At 53.3% G+C, this 18705-nt stretch overlaps 6 protein-coding genes and 1 non-coding gene across 7 annotated transcripts; 5 read left to right on the forward strand and 2 right to left on the reverse strand.

Annotated features, from left to right (window-relative positions):
• Window positions 1-1476: 1476 nt before the first annotated feature.
• On the forward strand, window positions 1477-3183 carry J4E93_006756 (uncharacterized protein; the record flags this gene model as incomplete). The annotated part of the gene is made up of 2 exons (XM_049344667.1): window positions 1477-1567; window positions 1619-3183. 2 exons carry the CDS (start codon window positions 1477-1479, stop codon window positions 3181-3183), a joined length of 1656 nt encoding a protein of 551 aa, XP_049198321.1.
• A 285-nt stretch (window positions 3184-3468) lies between these two features.
• Window positions 3469-4436, forward strand: J4E93_006757 (uncharacterized protein; the record flags this gene model as incomplete). Its single annotated transcript, XM_049344668.1, has 2 exons — window positions 3469-3484; window positions 3568-4436. The coding sequence occupies 2 exons, from the start codon at window positions 3469-3471 to the stop codon at window positions 4434-4436; spliced, it is 885 nt and encodes a 294-aa protein (XP_049198322.1).
• A 1185-nt stretch (window positions 4437-5621) lies between these two features.
• J4E93_006758 (uncharacterized protein) lies at window positions 5622-7136 on the forward strand (the record flags this gene model as incomplete). Its single annotated transcript, XM_049344669.1, has 3 exons — window positions 5622-5798; window positions 6248-6925; window positions 6993-7136. The coding sequence occupies 3 exons, from the start codon at window positions 5622-5624 to the stop codon at window positions 7134-7136; spliced, it is 999 nt and encodes a 332-aa protein (XP_049198323.1).
• A 1194-nt stretch (window positions 7137-8330) lies between these two features.
• Window positions 8331-9372, reverse strand: J4E93_006759 (uncharacterized protein; the record flags this gene model as incomplete). The annotated part of the gene is made up of 3 exons (XM_049344670.1): window positions 8331-8979; window positions 9030-9194; window positions 9254-9372. 3 exons carry the CDS (start codon window positions 9370-9372, stop codon window positions 8331-8333), a joined length of 933 nt encoding a protein of 310 aa, XP_049198324.1.
• Window positions 9373-11517: 2145 nt separating this feature from the next.
• On the forward strand, window positions 11518-11603 carry J4E93_006760. Its single transcript has one exon. It is a non-coding gene; the product is annotated as a tRNA-Asp (tRNA).
• A 1079-nt stretch (window positions 11604-12682) lies between these two features.
• J4E93_006761 (uncharacterized protein) lies at window positions 12683-15148 on the forward strand (the record flags this gene model as incomplete). The annotated part of the gene is made up of 1 exon (XM_049344671.1): window positions 12683-15148. One exon carries the CDS (start codon window positions 12683-12685, stop codon window positions 15146-15148), a length of 2466 nt encoding a protein of 821 aa, XP_049198325.1.
• A 572-nt stretch (window positions 15149-15720) lies between these two features.
• Window positions 15721-17443, reverse strand: J4E93_006762 (uncharacterized protein; the record flags this gene model as incomplete). The annotated part of the gene is made up of 2 exons (XM_049344672.1): window positions 15721-17309; window positions 17359-17443. 2 exons carry the CDS (start codon window positions 17441-17443, stop codon window positions 15721-15723), a joined length of 1674 nt encoding a protein of 557 aa, XP_049198326.1.
• Window positions 17444-18705: the final 1262 nt, after the last annotated feature.

An 18705-nucleotide genomic window follows, 5' to 3' on the forward strand; every position in this document is an offset into this window, starting at 1 on the left:
GGAATCGTCAGGTGTGACTTGCACAGTATGATTTATGTCTCTCAGCTCAAATTCTATAAGAAGTTCTACTGCGTATCAGTCAATTGCTTAACTCAATAGCTGGTATGCGTCTACCTCGTAGTGTTTTCACTTTAAATTGATACTGTTTCTCCAGTCCCGATGGCTTAATTTTGAAGCCAAAATTGCTTGGCCCGGCTGTGCTGCTTTGGGCTCGTGGGGTCATATCTTCGGCGACTTGTAACTCCAAGGTATCCTCGACGCTGTTAATGGTGAAATTCGGTTCTTTCGTGGGTATGCTTCGACAGAAGTATGTAGTTAATGGGTGAACTTCCTCGACGCGACTTGTATGATATTCCAAACATGACTCTTATAGCAAGTCCACCATCTTGACTGTTCGTTTGACATACTCATCGCGCTCAAGGTTGACTTCGTGTGCATCCACTGAGCCTAAGTCATCTTCGAGATCGCATATGAGAGTGGCTCTTTTCGTGAAGGCAGGTATTCTGGCTGCTGTGTCCATCGCCCGGTAGTCGATTGTGAGGTCCTGTCGTAAACAACGATATCTGAAGATCACAACATTCGGTCCACACAGCGCCATGGTTGCTGCGAGACGATCGCATATCTCAATCGCTGGCGCGTCGTTGCTCGCACAAAACCGTGCGTCGCATGACTTCACGGTGACTAAACATGTTAATGACTAAGTCGAGATCCTGCGATGACACCGTAAGTTTTGCGATACCTCACCGTGTGCATGTCAACGTTTCGCCGGGTAGCTTTGCCCCGTACGAAGGTCCCACAATCAATCCTTCCGAGCGGCCCGAGCGGGCAGTTTGCATGCGACAAGCTTCCCAAGCTTTCTCACGCGATTTCGTCGTCTGCGATGCGAGTTACAGAAGAGTCGAAAGAAGGAAATACTGGAGTCAGAAGCTGGATGACTGACGCAAAGTTGCAGACTCAGCCGCACCTTCCGCTACTGTAACGTTGGGCTTCTTCCTGACAGGCCGGACCCCTCACGGTGCAGCCCTCGCCACACCTTCAGCTCGCCCACACGTCCCAAAATAACCACGCAACGACCACCACGCACCCAATCCGTCGGAGCGATGATTCTTAAGCTTCTACGGCCATCGACCGGCGCGAGATCTATGCGCTCATAGCGCATACGAAGAGGTTAAGCGCCCGCATCTGGGCGATGGTTTAGACCTGCGCACGCTCCACCCCGTAAACGGCGTCATACCTCTTCGTGTTCGGTGATGTCGGCTCCAGCTTCACGCTGCAAATTTGCTTAGCATGGTGGTACTTGTACATCACCGTGCTTTAGAGCTCGAGGCTAGGGTAAGCGTACTTGCTAGGAGCTGAGGGTGAGATGAGATGCTTAAAGTCAGCCTTCGGCCTTGTCACGGCAGGAGGTATAGCCTCGCAACATAGGACAAACATCACCTCCGAAATCAAAGAGAAGGCATCATGGTAGCAGCTCATATGTTGAAGGTCCTGTTACCGGTCGCTGCGTTCGCGAGCTATGCTGCGGCAGAGCAATGCGCTGGTGGTGAATGGGATGTCATTGTCGTTGGTAAGCTCAAACATGCATCCAACATCTGGCACCAAAATTGACGTCCTCCAGGTTCTGGTCCAGCGGGTATCGTTACAGCGGACCGCATGAGCGAAGCCGGCAAGAAGACCCTACTTCTAGAGCAAGGCGGCCCGTCGTACTACGTGACCGGCGGTCGTGCTCGCCCGGAATGGCTAAACGGAACTGAACTCAGCCGCGTTGACGTTCCCGGGCTGTACAAGTCCATCTTCTCGAATTCCGGTGAAGGAAACTTGACATGCGCGTCTGATGTCGTCAACGCGTTTCAAGGATGCACCGTCGGTGGTAACTCCGCCATCAACGCTGGACTGTTCTTCCAGCCACCCGCGAGCGATTGGGATCGCTACTTTCCCCAGGGCTGGAAAAATGACGACATGCAATGCGCAATCAACAAGGTCCGAGCGAAACAGCCAAACACAGACAGCCCTTCAAGAGACGGAAAGAGGTATCTGCAGAGCGGTTACGATGCTGCGAAGCAGTGGCTCGTTGATGGCGCGGGTTTCGCAGAGGTTGGCCTGAACGATGGCATTGAGAACCACAACAAGACTAAGGTTTTTGGTCACCCAATCTGGTACTACGAGAACGGGCAAAGGAGTGGTCCAGTCAAAACATACCTACAATCGGCCCTGGCTCGCTCGAACTTTGCCTTCCAAACCGGCACTAAAGTCTTGCGTGTTCGTCGCGATGGTGGCGTAGCGACTGGCGTCGACGTTCAGACCAACGGAGCAGAGAACACTTCCAGCATCTGCATAAAAGAAGGCGGCATGGTTATCTCTTCAGCCGGTGCTCTCCTCAGCCCTCAACTGTTGATGTGGTCTGGAATCGGTGAGGCAGCGACCTTGACAAACCTCTCGAAGAACGGTCATGTCACTGTTCCTTCTCAGGACTGGATCAACAACACCGCTGTCGGCAACGGTGTCTTCGATAACCCAAACACCTTCATCGAGCTCCAATCTGACGAGATTGCCTCGTATGCTTACGATTACTCCAACCCGCCTCAATCCGATGTCGACCTGTACGTCAACGAGCGCTCTGGACCTTACACATTCGCTTCGCAAACAAGCGCATTTTGGGACTACATCCAGCAAGGCGACGATGTAGTGGGCTGCCAGGGTACCATTGACTCTGCTGGAGCAATGGGCCTCACAAAGAACGGAACTATCACACTTAATGTATACGGCACTTCTGGTCTCCGATCTGTCGGTCGCGTAAACCTTGATGCCAGAGGTATCGCTCTTCCCTCATCGAACTTCTACGCCGACCCCCGCGATGCGACCGCTATTGCGACATTCGTCTACAACATCTTCCAAGCCCTGCCAGCTACCCTCAACCCGCTCAACGTTGCAAAGAACTCGACTATCGAGCAAATTGCGACTTATTTGACCACGCCAAGCGCGTTCACACTTGGCAACGTGCAACATTGGAGCAGCAGTTGCAGGATGGAGGCCTGCATTGACACGGATACAAAGGTCATCGGGATGCAGAACTTGTTCGTCATCGATGCAAGTATCGTGCCGCCTCTGACCACGAACCCTGTCATGGGAGTCATGATCGCGGCAGAGAGGGCTGTTGAGAGGATATTAGCGTTGAGTAAGTAAGCGCATGGGGTATAGACTTAACTAATTCACGGATTTCATTTCACATTCATACAACGCGTTTCTTTCATGACAACTGCCGGATAGCTATGTCCGGTAACTCCTTGCATACCGCCGTGATACTAGTGTGCATCCTGTGCCATACCGAGTGTGGGTCCAGGTTACGTCATACAACATCTAGTTCTGCAGTACTATATACGCTGCCATTACAAGTAACCTTCTCGAGTATATAAAAAACATCTTGACATTCACTAATTCGTAGAACTCTTGAATCCAACGAAATTCATCATGTCCAAAGATTTCGGTGAAAGCCGCGCCTCCAATGGTACTAAACCTTCCCTAGAGCCCTTTCCCATCGCCAGTATTCATCTAACACACATGTAACAGGTCTCAACTTTGTCGCCACGGATCGTCACGACACTTACCCATACATCTCTCCTTTCAACTTCAATCTCCAAGGAAAGCATGTCTTGATCACGGGGGCCTCAAAAGGCGTTGGCCGTGCCACAGCCCTGAGTTACGCAAAAGCAGGTGCCTCGGGCATAATACTCGGCGCACGATCCGACCTCTCAACCGTCGTCAAAGACGTCCAAGCCGCAGCCAAATCCGCAGGCCGTCCTGAACCGCAAGTCCTAGCACTGAATCTCGATGTCACCAGCAAAGACAGCGTAGACGCTGCTGCTAAGCTCGTCGCCGAGAAGTTCGATGGAAAACTCGACGTCTTAATCAACAACGCCGGCAGTCTCGCCTCTTTCGCCGGTATCCCAGACACCGACCCGGATGAATGGTGGCGCGACTACGAAGTCAGCGTAAAAGGAAGCTACCTCGTAACCCGCGCATTCTGGCCGCACCTCCTCGCCGGCTCCAAGATAATCATCAATATCACATCCATTGGCGCTGTTATGGTCGTTCCGCAGAGCTCTTCTTACGGGCCCGCCAAATTGGCTTCACTCCGGTTGACCGAGTTCATTGACCATGACCACGGGGAGGGCAAGGATGGTATGCTGGCTATGGCTGTACATCCCGGAGGTATACAGACAGAGTTGGCGCTGGGTATGCCGGGACATATGCACGAGTGGCTTGTTGATACGCCTGAGTTGGCGGGCGATACGTTGATGTGGTTGGGAGCGCAGAGGAGGGAGTGGCTCGGTGGGAGGTATGTTAGTGCGTGTTGGGATATGGAGGAGTTGACCGGGAAGAAGGAGGAGATTCTCGAGAAGGATTTGCTGAAGATGAGGTTGGCCGTTGGTGCGTAGTCGCAGGACTTGCGCGTATTCGGTCGCACAAATGCTCAGCTTATTGTCTGTCGGTGTCATAATGTGCCAGTCTGAGTGTTCCTCTCACACCCAAATCCCTTGCTCTTGGATTTGCCATCGTGCACAGTACCGTAGGAAAGTCCTCATAACCTGATACCAGTAAGGTAGGTACAGCGAACCGAGGTGTGGGCCTGCGGAAAAAGATTGAATCTTCATCGTTCCTTCTTCTCTCGAACATGTACAACAACGCCTGATGGTTACAGCAGCAGCGTTCCAATAGATTACTACGTATAGGACGGCACAACGTAGCAAGCCGTGGTGTCAAGTGGTTTTGTTTGGCGCAGGCACTATTAGATTGCGGAATGCAGCCACTATATGTCGTGCTTTTAGCTGCATGAATAGCTGTGGCTTAGAGCCGTCAGAAAGATAGGCCTAAAGATGCGCAATAATAGCATCCAACGATAATGCGCGCGATGCGCAAACGACACTGAAAAGGGATGGAGTTTGGCGAGGGACCGTCGGCACCTCGGGCTTAGCCATGCTAGTGAGGGGCACGGCACTCCCCACCACGACACCTTCCGTCCACCAATCCCGCCAGTGACATCATGCATGCTGCTAGAAAACACCATGCGAACCCTTTTGGCCAATTCCACCCTGGCATCGGGACAGGGCAACCGCATTACCTGCATCGCCCTCACGCCACGTTCGCGGGTGTGACTGCCGCCCATGTGAGGCGTCCATCCGGACCCTTTGATTGAAGCTGCCAACACTGCATGGTTGGGTCCACTAGTACCTGTTAATCCGTGTTGCCGGTAGGGATTGCTGCTCAACGAACAGCAATTGTGGGCTCCATCTGGCAATCGTTGATCGGCGGCAGTTTCTGTCTGGGGCTCAGGTATAAGAATCTGCTAGTGCCCCTCTTACTTTTCGCGGTAGGTGCGTCGCTGTCCAGCTTGGAATATATCTGGACTTGTTCTTCACCAATACCACCGACTGTATTTCTCAGTCACTTCCCTAGGATACTTGGAATACAGATCCTACCAGAGTCGAGAAGCCGCGACGATGACGAGCAAGCCTATCTTTGTGGCTACTCATCCGAGGGCCTGCTCGACAGCCTTTGAGCGGGTATGCTTGGCTTCGCCGTATCTCGCCCAATTCTGGGTTCTGACAATCCTCTAGGTGTTCATGACCCGTCACGACACACTGCAATGTGTTCACGAGCCTTTCGGCGATGCCTACTACTTTGGACCTGAGCGCCTTGCTGAGCGTTATGAAAATGACCCCAAGGCCAGGAAAGAGTCTGGTTACGAGGACAGCACATACAGGACCATCTTTGATCGCATTGCGAGAGAGAACTCCGAGGTTCGTTCACTAATGCTTTTCATGTTTCTCCTCAACTTCGTACCATTTCCCCTCAACTTTTCGTTTCTACGCATCCAATCGATATCTTATGTTCGCAATCTCGTCATCTTGGCCGCTATTGCGTGTTGTGTGCCTCAGCCATCCGCCCGCCAGTCAGACCCCAATCAACCCCGCCCCTACTGCAATCATCCCACACGTTGCTTCGAGCCCATCTTGCACCATCTCTCGACCTTTCAAAGCGAGCGCACCAATTCGAATAAGCCCAGAACAACCCCTCGGCTTGGAAACCTCAGAACTGTGGTCTTTCACATGCCCGGAATACCGCCGAAGCATTCCACTCTCACCATTTGTTATTGCCTTGACTCCAGCCTTATGATAGCCAATTCGAGGAAGAACTCTGAGGCGCAAAATGAAGCCTTGTAGAAGAAATTCATACTCACCTCTTACAGGGCAAGCGCGCCTTCATCAAAGACATGGCCCAATACTGGATTCCTCCTGTCGGAAAGCCCGCAACCATCGCACCATCTCTATCCAACTACCGCCGCGGCGTAGGAACAAACACTACCGAACTCTCGCCTGTCACCACTCGTAGCGACCCATCCAAGTCTCCCTACCCATACGACACCAAAGGCGAGCCCAACAACCCGACCGTTATCCCCAAGGACTTGTTGGCAACCTACCACTTCACCTTCCTGATCCGCCACCCGAAATTCTCCATCCCATCTTACTACCGCTGCACAATTCCTCCGCTAGACAAAATGACTGGCTTCTACAACTTCCGCGAGGATGAAGCCGGCTACGATGAGCTCCGCCGCCTGTTCGACTACCTGCGCTCTGAGGGCCAAATCGGCCCCAAGTTCGCTGGTGAAAAGGAGGTTGACGCCAACGACCAGGCAAACGGTCACACCGGCGGCGTCGAGATCTGCGTCATTGATGCAGACGATCTGCTAGACAACCCATCTGGCATGATTGAGGCATTCTGCAAGACTACTGGAATTGAGTGGGACCCGAACATGCTCGTATGGGACACGGAGAAAGACCAAGACAAGGCCAAGGAGGCGTTCGAGAAGTGGAAGGGTTTCCATGAGGATGCTCTGGACAGTGATCGTCTGAGGGAACGCACACACGTAAGTTTTGACAAGTTATATCATAACAGGCTCAGTTGAAAAGAAGACGTTTGCTAACAATGAGTAGAAGAAGGAGCCAAAGAGTGACGAACAGCTCTTCGCTGAGTGGAAGGAGAAGTACGGCGAAGAGGGCGCGAAGCAGATCCGGGATACTGTTGCCGCTAATGTGGAGCATTACGAGTATCTGAAGCAATTTGCTATCAAGCTATAGAGAATTGTAAGGAAGGACGGACAGAAGGAGTATTTCAAGGCTTCGAATCATTACCAAAACATATGGTAGATGATAGACCTAGAAGCATACAATAGGTCAAAATAGCGATAACGAGTTTCATTAGCAAGACACAAACATTTGACTGGAACTTTTATGAAATCCATTACGTTGCGGTATCATGCACCATTTGTTCACTCTTTTAGCAACTACACCGCCACAGACTTCACCAGACGTTCACGCGTGCCTTACCAGCCAATCTACCCACGCGCTCGCTAGAACGTCAGCTGACCCGCCCACCCTGCATCACGGATACGTGCTTACGCTTACCTACCTCCATCTCGCATCTAGAGCGCCGCCACAACACCCATCTACCAAACAACAAAAGGCCGTTGCGGTGAGTCTCCCCGCCATCAAATCAATACAACGCCGTATCGCGGAGACCGCCACGCAGCAAACTGGTGCACGATAGGATACATGATGTGTACTAATAAAGGGCGAATTAATGTGACAGATACCTCAGGTGCCCGAAGGTCACCGAGTCGGCCGCCCCGCAAACACGGCGGTTTTGGTTTTTCGATTTCTATCTCCTGAGGGTTACAGAAGCGGTGGCCCCGTGAATGTGATGACGGGACGGGGCTGTTGATAAGGCTGTTCGTGGTTGCAGATGCGGTCGTCGCGATGGGGGCGAGTAGCCGAGGATGTGGTTCGGGGAAGGAGAATACGTGTTTCAAGGTAATGAGGTTTTTCTTTGTGTGTAGACGAGGCCCGAGGTGATGGACCTTGGCCTAGCATTGAGGAGGAGTCATGGGGCCATGAAGGTATGCAGCCGAGGGAGGCGAGTGGTGCGATGGTCGCAGGTGTGGCGATAAAGACGCTGGTGGTATCGTTGTGACATGGAAGCAAACGTGACGGCGACCAAAGACGTCGTAGTAGTAATATCGATTCCACTAGATAGTAAGAACAACAAAAAACACAAAGAATCTACTCCGCCATAATATGCCCCAAAGCAATCATGCAACATGTACATCGTCCCTCCCAAATTGCCCCAGTATGATTGACAGAAATACACAAAGGTATCAGAAACTCCAAAAGCGCCGAGCCCGGAACACCGACGCTTATCCGTGTGCGTAGAGAATGCGTAGTTTTGCGTGAAAGAACGATAGAGATGAGAGCGAAGCTGTGGTAAAGAGATGATCATACGCGTATTTGACCAAGCTCGATCTCGCGCCTCCGTTCTTCGCGGCTGAGGTTGCGCGAGTGACTGCCTCTCCCCTCTGTACTGGAAGGGCGGTTCTCGCTTCGTCCGCGGCCATATTGTGTCCACTGTTCGCTAAGACTATCGGGTCTGCTGTCTGATCGGTCGCGGCCCCAATCGCCATGTGTTTGCGCGGGTGTGCCCACCAACTCCTGACTGCGCTGATGCCTTGCCTGTTGTTCCCTGTCTTCTGGCAGGTCTATCCTGAACGTGCTGTTGGCGTCGGGACTCGGTCGCGGGTCTCCTTGTTTGTGGAGGAGGAGAGCCATTTGCTGGTTCACGCGGTCGTCTTCGGAGTACAGGGCGGCGGGTGGCTGGGAGGGCGAGCGCATGGCGGTGGGGTACATGTTTGGGATGAAGTTGTTGTAGTAGTTTTGGTCGGACCAGAGGTTCTGGCGTGTGTCGGTTTGTCGCTTGGACTTGACTATGCGGCGGTATGTCCAGAGGAGGAGGGAGCTGTAGAGGATTGTTCCGGCGGCGCTGATGACGGTACCGCTAATGGCGGCATTTCCCCAGTGGTAGTTGGGCGAGGAGACGAAGTTGTAGGCTATCGAGATAAGGCCGAGTGCGGAAGATGTGAGCGCAGGTCTGCACATGTGGTTAGTATTCCGCTGTTGGTGGAGGCATGGAGGCCTTACAGGAAGACGCCGTCGGCTTGGAAGCGCTCATTGCGACAGGCGAAGCAGAGCAGTGCTGTGAATGAGTAGCCGGCTGTAAGGAGCGCGACAACAAAGACGGATAGGACTGCTCGGCTGAACTTGAGCTCGTATGTTTCTCTGTAGAGGCCGGGCAGTATGAGGTAGCTTCGAGGCGTTAGCATGCTTTCGTCTGAGCCGCCTCGAGACGCATCGCAAACACTCACCCTCCGAGTATCATCCATGACGCAGCCAGAGCTATAAGGCGCCAGTACCACGGCGTGCCCTCTCTCTTCTCATGGCCCGACTCGCTGATGTTGTGATAGCTCTTGTTGCTAGAGCGCATTGAGTCGGTGGTTCGCGCCTTGCGCGGCGGGGTGCCTGGTTCGCGTCTCGGGTAGTGCCTGGCGTCTCTGCTATGACTCTCGCGCAGTGGGAGCGAGCAACCAAGCAGACGTCGGCATGCAGAGCAGAAGCGCGTGAATGAATAAACGAGTGACTGTGGCAAACGTCGAGTCTAGGTATTGTCGAATTCCGAATGCGATATGAGCCTCACTGGCGCCTGGCTCGCTGCTATTCAGCCTGACGCGGTGCAGATCGCTTCGGTCCGTTAAGTGCAGGTGGATAGCCGGGGCGAGGCGGCAGGTGCACGGCGCAATGGTTCCAGCTGGTGGGAAAAACAACAACGAGCGGCCAGAACAAGATGCCGTTCGTTCTTATTGAATAGCAACAAGAGCAGAGCAGTAGCGAGCGAAGACGTGGGCTGAACGGGCGGTGGGAGAAGAGGGCGCCAACGTGCTCGTACTTCGCTGAGGCGGAGGACGCCTGCATGCCCGCTCAGCCACTCGACGTCCTGCTGAGCATTGCTGCACCCCTGCCGACATGCCCCCCGTAGATCAAGATGGCAGTGAGCATCTTCAATGCAGTGCATTTGACATCGCAATAAAGACTTGCTTGTTGATCAGCGGCTGGGCCTCTCGTCGCGACCATCGCGACTTCTTCCGACACTCCAACAACACCATGAATCAAGGCTTCCAGCCCGCGACTCCGCTTCTCTTTGTCTCTCCCGCCTGCCCAGGGCGACCCCAGATTCCAGAACGCGTCACCTCCAATTCCCAGCCAAGCCCTCTGCCCATGTCTGCTCAATCTCGCTGACCCGCGCCGCACCTTGGGTAGTGCAGCTTACTCTATGAGCCACCGCTCCTTCTCTGATTTGCCTGCTTCCATCCTTCACTTTCCCTTCTGTTGCAGCGCTAGCGACTCTGTGCTCTCCGGTAGGCACTGTTGCCGGTCAGACATGACGTCGTCCCTCCTATCGCAATGGGAAATGTTGCGACCTCATCGTTGACCTTTTGTCATGGTGTTGCGAGCTGTTGGCGGTATGAGTCGGGGTCATGGCACGGGCAGTCTGCCTGGGTTGGTGTCTACGCGGTTCCGCCTACAATAGAACAAGTCGAACGGCACAGCGTCAGACTATTGATCTTGACCAGAAGCGCATCGCTTCTGGACTCTGTTATATTACAGGACGCTCTCTCGCAGATTTGAGAGATTCACACACGTCGAGTATAGCAACTTTAGGCCTACAGCCCATTGCATAGCCTCGTGCACGTAGTAACCCAGCGCTACATCGTGGCATAGTACAATATCACACGCCACGAGAATGCTGTTCCACGCCGATAGGATACGGCATGAGCCGAAGGTTCAGCCTTCACGATACCCGGATTATGGTGACGGACATGCGCGAATGGGCGTCAACACTGCCTTTTCTGGCAAACATCTTGTGCGCGCTCCCCATCTAGGCAGATTTGATACATCTACATATTCATCCTGCGATGAGAATACACTGCATCTTTCGTGACTCAACTTGAATTCATATCACGATGGAGTGTTCCTTCAATCGCCGTTCTACACAATACAGGTATGCGTATGTGACAAGATGCGGTATCATTCGCGATGCTGATCCGCGCACCTGGTTCAAGCTGCAGGGGCAGCTTCCAGTGCCTCACATGGGCATGCGTGTCATCGGTAGAACCACACCGCATCTTAACTTGATCACTCATCAGGTCCGCGATCTCACTGCCTGAAGATTCGGGATCGTTTCGTTCGGGGTCTCCATTGAGAGACCCGTCGGCGCTTCGGGTTCAGGGGCAAGGCACTTGCGTTGATGTCGGGTATTCCGAGGAACAATTGACATGAATAAGACGTAATGATTGGAGCAGGCACCGGGCATCAATCTTGTCGTTGTTGTGATGTTTATGGGTGTTTGTCACGGTTCGTGAGTGCCGAGGATTTGGGGCTGGGAATGCAGGTGCCACCGGTCCGGTTTATGCCCCACCTGTAAGCGGGAACCACGTCTTCTTTTCCATTCCATTCGTTCTTCAAGGCATAAGTACAGCGCGACGCTGGAGGCACACAACTTAATTCTACGCTATATTTTACACTATCAGAGACACTCCCATCGATCTACCTACTCAACCATTCGGTTGATCAATCTTCAGTAGTATAGTGGTCAGTATTTCCGCTTGTCACCTATCAGGCAACTCGCGGGAGACCGGGGTTCAATTCCCCGCTGGAGAGCTTATTCTTTTTGCTTTTGCTTTTGCCTGTATGCATTATAGGGTCGTCCCTGGGTCAATCGGTATGGGAGTCGGTGTTGGCCCGCTACCTCCAAACCTCAACCACCCCAACTCCCCACTCTGCCGGTCATTGCAACACAAAGGCCGCCTTGTATTTTTTCAAACATTGACACCGCTGTCTGAAGATGCTATCGAGGCTGAGAGTACTTTTGCAGCGCACGCTGTAACTCGGCATGCCACATTTTGCTGCGCCGTGCTAACAAATGCCACCGCTTCTGGTCAGCTTCCTTGACGCAATTGACTCCTCGTGTCATCATCTCGTCGGCGCATCGACCTACGCAAATTGAATCGAATGCTACTATTGTCAGGGTTGGACGCGACGAAGCTTTTCTGAAGCTTCGTAGGCCTCGTCAGCTGCATCTGGTCTTCCATGTGGAGGAACCTCTGATCACACACCCGGCACATAGTTCGATCTACCGCACGCTGTACGGCATATCTCCGATTTAATGCGGGTTCCATTCCTCTCCGAAGCATCATCAGACTTAGCCTCTGAAAGTCCGACTCAATGTTGAATAGTCTCTACCAGCGCAAAGAGGGTTACATGTGACCGGAGATGTCGCCTGCTGCAAATGTACCTGATAGCTACGGACCAATTCACCATCACGCAGGTCGTCGCTCGGCTCTTTAGTGAAAGGTATGACCCATTACTTGTTTAATTGCCAGGGCGTAACTGGGTCACGGGGCAGCCCTCTGTGAGTGCCTCAAGCACGAGCTCCATTCACGCTTGGTCTGAGCTTTTAGCGGAGCCTTGCACGCCCGTCCCATATAAACACCCCCTTTTGGTGAGCAACTCTCACTATACCAGCTCTCTCCTCAACTTCCATACGGGCAGATCTGAGCAATACCTTTATCCCCACCCATACGGTTCAACTGGTTCGTTTCACACTAAACCCACAATCTTGAACTACCTACTCACCTGTTTCAGATACCTTTGTTCAAAAGTCTGCCCAACCCATCCCTATTCAGCCGCATACGAACAGACTCCAAAGATTTGAACTAGTCACGTACGCAGTCAACAAGATGTCTGCTACTAACACCACCACTGGTGCATCCGATGCCGTCGCCACTGACAGCACCAACACCAAAACTTCCGTTGATCTCGCCAAACAAGAAGCTCTTCAGAAGATAGCCTCCGAGAACGAAGCCAAGCGCACTGAACAGGTTGCCATCCAGAGGCGGAAGTCCGAAATGGCCAAGAACAAGGCCGCGCAAGAGTTGGCATCCAAGGGCAAGAACGCGATTCTCAAGGCCCAGCCTAACCGACCTACACGTCGGCCTGTGAAGAAGAACCGAAAGCCGCTTCCACCTCCTACCAATCGGACTCGCGATATTGAAGCGGCTATGGAGAAGACGAAAGCTAGCGCTGAAGAGAAACGTCTTGCGCCCCTGCGGGTTGTTCGCCCAAGCTACAGCTACAGCGACATCGTCGAGCAGCGCGTCGTCGACGGTGTCGTTGAGCGCATTGTGCATACCAGCCATCCCGTGCAGCAATCTTGTTCCGCTCACGATCACGAAGACAGCATCGAACAGCACGTGGTCGACAACGTCACTGATCCTATACCTGAGTCCGTTGGTGCGGCCGAGACTATTCACTCTGACACCGACGTTGAGTTAGATAGGGCCACGGAACCCGATACTTGTTCAGAAGATGACGCTCCTCAGCTAGTTCAAGAGCTTGCCTCTTCTGAGCAGATTACTGAGCCTGAAGACAAGGACGGTTCCTCTTCAGCTGCTGATGTTATTGCACTCCCCCACATCTATGTCACTGCTCCGATAGATGATACGGATGAAGAGGCTTCACTGTCTGGAAATTTGGCTGAGACGGCTGACAAGTCGACCGAGCCGATCCAGGCGACTGCTTTTGAGGAGTCGGCTTGCAGCCCTTCGGCGATTCTGTCGATGCCAAACTCAACTCTTTACCCTTCGCGCCTATCCCGCGACGAAGAGGCTAAGTTGGTCGCTATGCATGTCGGTCCCGTCGTAATGCCGATCATTGAAGCTAAGCAGCAGAAGCTTAGCAAGGCTGAAAAGAAGGCCGCAAAGACATCTGAGGCATCTAAGGAGGTGGCTACACTTGACTCTGAATTGATCCAGGAACTTCCGGAACCTGACACTGTCGATACTACGATGGATATTGTTGAGCCCGTCGTCACAACCGAAGAATCCGCATACGTCGCGACCATTCTAGCAAGGCCCAATGGCTCTGGTATGACCACAGAGACTCGCGACCTTCACGAAAAGCTCGTCGCGCTTCATGTCGCTCCACCCTCGCTGCCAGTCACTTTTCACAAGCAGCAGAAGACCAACTGGAAACCTACCAAGGCCAACCTCCAGATGCCTACTCCGGTCGAGAAGAAGGAGCCTGATTTTGTCGCCTCTCTTCTTTCCAAGCCTAACGGCCCAGGTGAGACCAAGGAGGCGCGCGACTATCATGAGAAGCTGGTTGCGCTTCATATTACTCCTCTCTCACTACCAGTCACGTCGCCTAAGCAGCAAAAGACCTCAAAGATCGAGCAGAAGGCTAGTAAAGTTAATAAGAAAAAGTCCGTCGCTACGGAGAAGAAAGAGCGTGACTTCATCGCCTCTCTTCTCTGCAAGCCCAACGGTTCGGGTGAGACCAACGAAACTCGCGACTTTCACAACAATCTTGTGGCTATGCACGTGGCACCACTTGAATTTTCGGTTTCCTTACAACAGGATAAGGATAAGAAAGCTGGGAAGGCCAACGAGTATATTGAGACTTGGACCGCTGATCCTGATGCCGTTGATGCACTGATCGCCAGCATGGTGCCTCCCATTACTGAGGAGCCTATCTCTGCTGTTGAGGAGCTGGGTACAGAGGATGCAACGCGCGAGGAACCGTCCATCGTCATTACGACCCCCATCCAGGGGTTCTGGCAAACTGTTCTTTCCAAACCCACTGCCGACGAAGCCACCACCGTTTCGCAAACAGTAATCATCCCCGACTCCGCCCCAACCACCACCCCTCCCACCTCCTCCTACTCCGACTCATCCTCGGAGTCCGATACCATCAAGTCATACAGCTCCAGCCACTCCACCCCCTCCATCCTTCGCGCAGCCTCAAAAGCACGCACAACCTTCCTCGGCGCCACATCCCTAGAAACCTTCATAAACACGCTCGACTTCGAACTCTGGGATGGCACAACGACCAAAGACGACATCTGCGAGGCCTTCGCCTCCTTAGCCAATCACCCCGTAACCACTGGTCTGGACAAGCCTAAGATACAGCGTAAAGTCAAGTTGGGTAGTACTTCGCTATACGCGTTCCTTCGTCAGATCACGTTCATGGAGGATGAGGTGACGATTGTGGGGGAGGTGATGAAGGTGTTTAGGAAGGCGGCGGGTGAGCAGGTGACGTCTCCGAAGCTGGAGGTTGCGCTGTGGCTTGCGGAGGAGACGGATGAGGGCGAGGGTAGGAGGCGGGGGAGGCGCTCGGAGCGGGCTTCGATGGCTGGTGGGGTTTAGATGCGACGTTGTGTCGGTGGTCTGGATACTCACGATGTGGCGTGAGCAGTTTGGCTGCTCCTTTCCTTTTCTTTCCCAAAAGTTCTGCATGGGTATTTTTCATTGTCATTGTTATGGGGCGGATTATCATGGTATGAACGAGCGAGGCGTTGGGGACGGCGTTTTCATATTACTATCATCGCTCTAGGGTACCTAAGTTAGTCCTCCACATCGGTTGAGCTTTAGGCTTTGACTCACCTGGCGCCGGGTTTGAGTTGGCTTGTCGCTCCCTACTGTGCAGAATGGCTTAGTTACCCCAAGGGGCTGATGAGCTTTCGGTCGGAGTTACCATTCGTCTTAGGCGACATGGGTATCAATTCATTTGTAAAAGTTTGCATCGTGACGGGAATGAAGTGAAAGCAATGCGATCGTACATGTAGCAGATGTAGTTTGTTAGTATAGTGAGAGATTGTTAGACGTGCGCATGCATGAGAGGAGGACTTTGTGTTCATGACTTCATTCATATACATCCAGCAACACTATTGATGTGTGCGATGCTATATACAGGGTATTCGTACGACTGCCGCAGTGGCTTAGACCTTCTGCTCCACACGGTGGGTCTGCTGCTCAGCACCACCAGCATTCTCCATCTGGTACTCAACAGCTTTCTCACCCGACTCATCCATAATCTCAGCCATGCCACCAGATCCCTTGGTAAGCTCGGCACCCTTGCGACCAATAAGGTGCCAAGGAAGGTTGAACATCTCGTCGAGAGATTCGAGCGACTTTCCAGAAGTCTCGGGTAGGAAGAAGTATACCCAGACGAGACCGACGGCGGTGACGCAGGAGAAGAACAGCATAGTGCCTCCGTGGGTCATGGAAATGAACATGAGAGGTACAGCCTTGGAGTTACCGTACTGGTTGACAAAGTGGAATGTCATGGCGATGGAACCTCCAAGAGCACGGAGACGGAGAGGATAGATCTCGGAGTTGATGAGGTACTGGATCGAGTTCCATCCTAGCGCCCAACCGAAACCGGAGAAGTAGATCATAACGATGGCACCCATGGCAGCGTGCTTTTGGCTGGAGCTCTGGGGTACGCCATCCGCGACACCGGTGTCGATGAGTAGGAAGATGGCCATGTAGAGCATGGATAGGAGCTGGAGTGTGATACCGGTGGCGAGAGAGCGCTTGCGGCCGAGGAAGTCGATCAGGAAGAAGGCGCAGATCATGGAACTGACAAACTTGACGACACCGAAGATGGCGGTGGCGAAGAGCTTCTCTTGTTGACCGCTGGTGCCCATCATCTCAAAGTACTTGGGAGCGTAAATTGTGATGGAGTTGGCGCCCGACCACTGCGATAGCAACTGCGACAGGACAGAGAGCTGAAGACGGTAGAGGTTGGCCTTGCTGGAAAACAGCTCACGGATGGGCCCGAGCCAAGATGTACCCATAGTGGCTTCGCGTTCGCGGTTGAGTTGATCGTTGATGTCCATAATCTCCGAGGTGACATAAGGGTGGTCGGCAGGAAGGTTGCGGAGCTGTGCAAGGTTGACGAGCGCGTCCTCGTGGCGGCCGACCTTGATCAACCAACGAGAACTCTCCTTGGCGAACCAAGAGAGGGTGAAGATGAGACCGGCAAACATGATGTGCATGCTGTTGGGTACGAGCCATTGAGCATCAGTGGCAGACGAGATGTGGATGGAGGAACCCCAGGATGCGAAGTAGGCAAGCATGATACCGATGTAGACTGAACCAGCGAAAGCGCAAACACAGAGACCACGGATGGCCCTGGGCGCGGTCTCAGCCAGGTAGGTAGGTGCGACGACAGTGGTTTGTCCGATGCCGATACCAGCAATGAAGCGACCGGCGTAGATTTGTCCAACGGAACCAGTGATAGAGCTGGTGAGGAAAATGACGATGCCGATAACCCAGACAATGCAAAGTTGACGAGTAGCCCAGAGACGACCAATCTTGTCGGTGATGAAGAAGGCGATGAGGGAACCCAAGATGGAACCCATCTGCACCATGGATGTGATGTTCGATAGGAGCTCCGCGATCTCGTGCTCGCTCTTGCTGCCGTCTTCTTCGAGTCCGAACTTGCGTTTGAAGGGGTCGAGTTCGGCCGTAGTACCGATGAGGCCTTCGTCGATACCACGAGCAGCGCCCATGAGACCGAAGACTACGACGAGTTAGTTGAGTGTAGTCTCATGGGAGATGAGATGACCTACCGAAGACACCATACCAGAGACGCCAGTTAAGGCTCTCCTTGGGAGTGTGCTTCAAGTTCTCCTTCCATGGGTTCCAAACGACCATGATGGGCGATATTGGTATAGGTAGATTGGAGTAAGGTCGTGATTGAGCTGCGGAACCTACGTCTGTCGGACAGGGAGGAAAGGCAGTGACGACTCAACTGTACAAAGGCGCATGTGCCTCTTATACTTGAACTGATGGTGGGGTACGAGATGCGGAGATCCTAGATGCAAGGCCTGCTAAATCACACCATCCATGAGACCCCAGAGTCGACCCCGGAAGCCTCTACTCCACGTTTGTCCATCGCCAGTAGCGGTCGGCGTCGGTCTTCCGAGCCAGGAATGCCGGATGACCTTCCCAACTGTGGTTTTCCCAACGTTCAATAGGTCGACCCGTCTCGTCGGCCATTGCAGGCGTTGGAACTAACCCTCGCGCAGTAAGCGGACCGCTGATCGTCTGATCAATTACCGATCAAGCGGCCACGCCGGTCGCCTCTCGTGGTTCTCACGGCAGCGCCATCTGCACGTAGGTTACATGCCCAGTAAGGAGGCGGAAAGGTTGGCAGGCTTAGGTGGAGAAAGCTTCCTTGTTCGTGCGTCTTGTGGAGCTTGGGGCCGAGCTAAGGACGAGTCAAGAACCTGGCCACCACACGATGGGAACCCCGCATTATCCCCCAAACGCTCTCGTGTCCCGGATTTCTCTTAGTCTCCCACGTTAGCTGTCAGTCGAGGAAGAGAAGCTTGTCAAGCTCCTCGTAGCGGCCGGGGAGGTGCCGTAAATGCATGCCGCGCTATTGGCTGGTACCATCCCGGGAAAATCTCGCACGCGGGATAAATTACTACGCTATTCTGACGCTGCCTCGCGACGAGACCGTTCGCCGGCAGAATTATGACCGAGAGGAGCGTCGGAGCAGGGTGTCGGCTTCTGAGGTTAAGCTCCTGGACGAGACCTCGTCTCGCGGCGGTGTGTCGACACAAGCGATGCGGCTCCAACTCCTTCAGCCTTTTCCAGTAGCGCCCGCGTTGTGACTACCCCAAATGGTATCCCGTCCCTCCAATGCATATGCCGTGTGGACTACACACTATCGGACATAGATACGGCGCCTGCAGGATATTGTGGCAGAGCTAACGGTGCGCAGGTGTGAAAATGTGTCGCTTCTTCGGTCGCTCTGGCGCTGATACGCGTCCTGGTTGTCGGTGCCTCTGATGGGTCGTAGGACAATGATCCGACTCTTGGCTCTGTACTTGGCTCTGTACCCCAAAGTCCAGCAGGAAGGTTGTATTCTGCCGTAGTGGCAGCTGGATCGTTGAACCCACAACGGCAAG

Source organism: Alternaria ventricosa (assembly GCF_023758065.1).
Source record: "Alternaria ventricosa strain BMP 2768 chromosome Unknown scaffold_11, whole genome shotgun sequence".
Taxonomy (NCBI): domain Eukaryota; kingdom Fungi; phylum Ascomycota; class Dothideomycetes; order Pleosporales; family Pleosporaceae; genus Alternaria; species Alternaria ventricosa.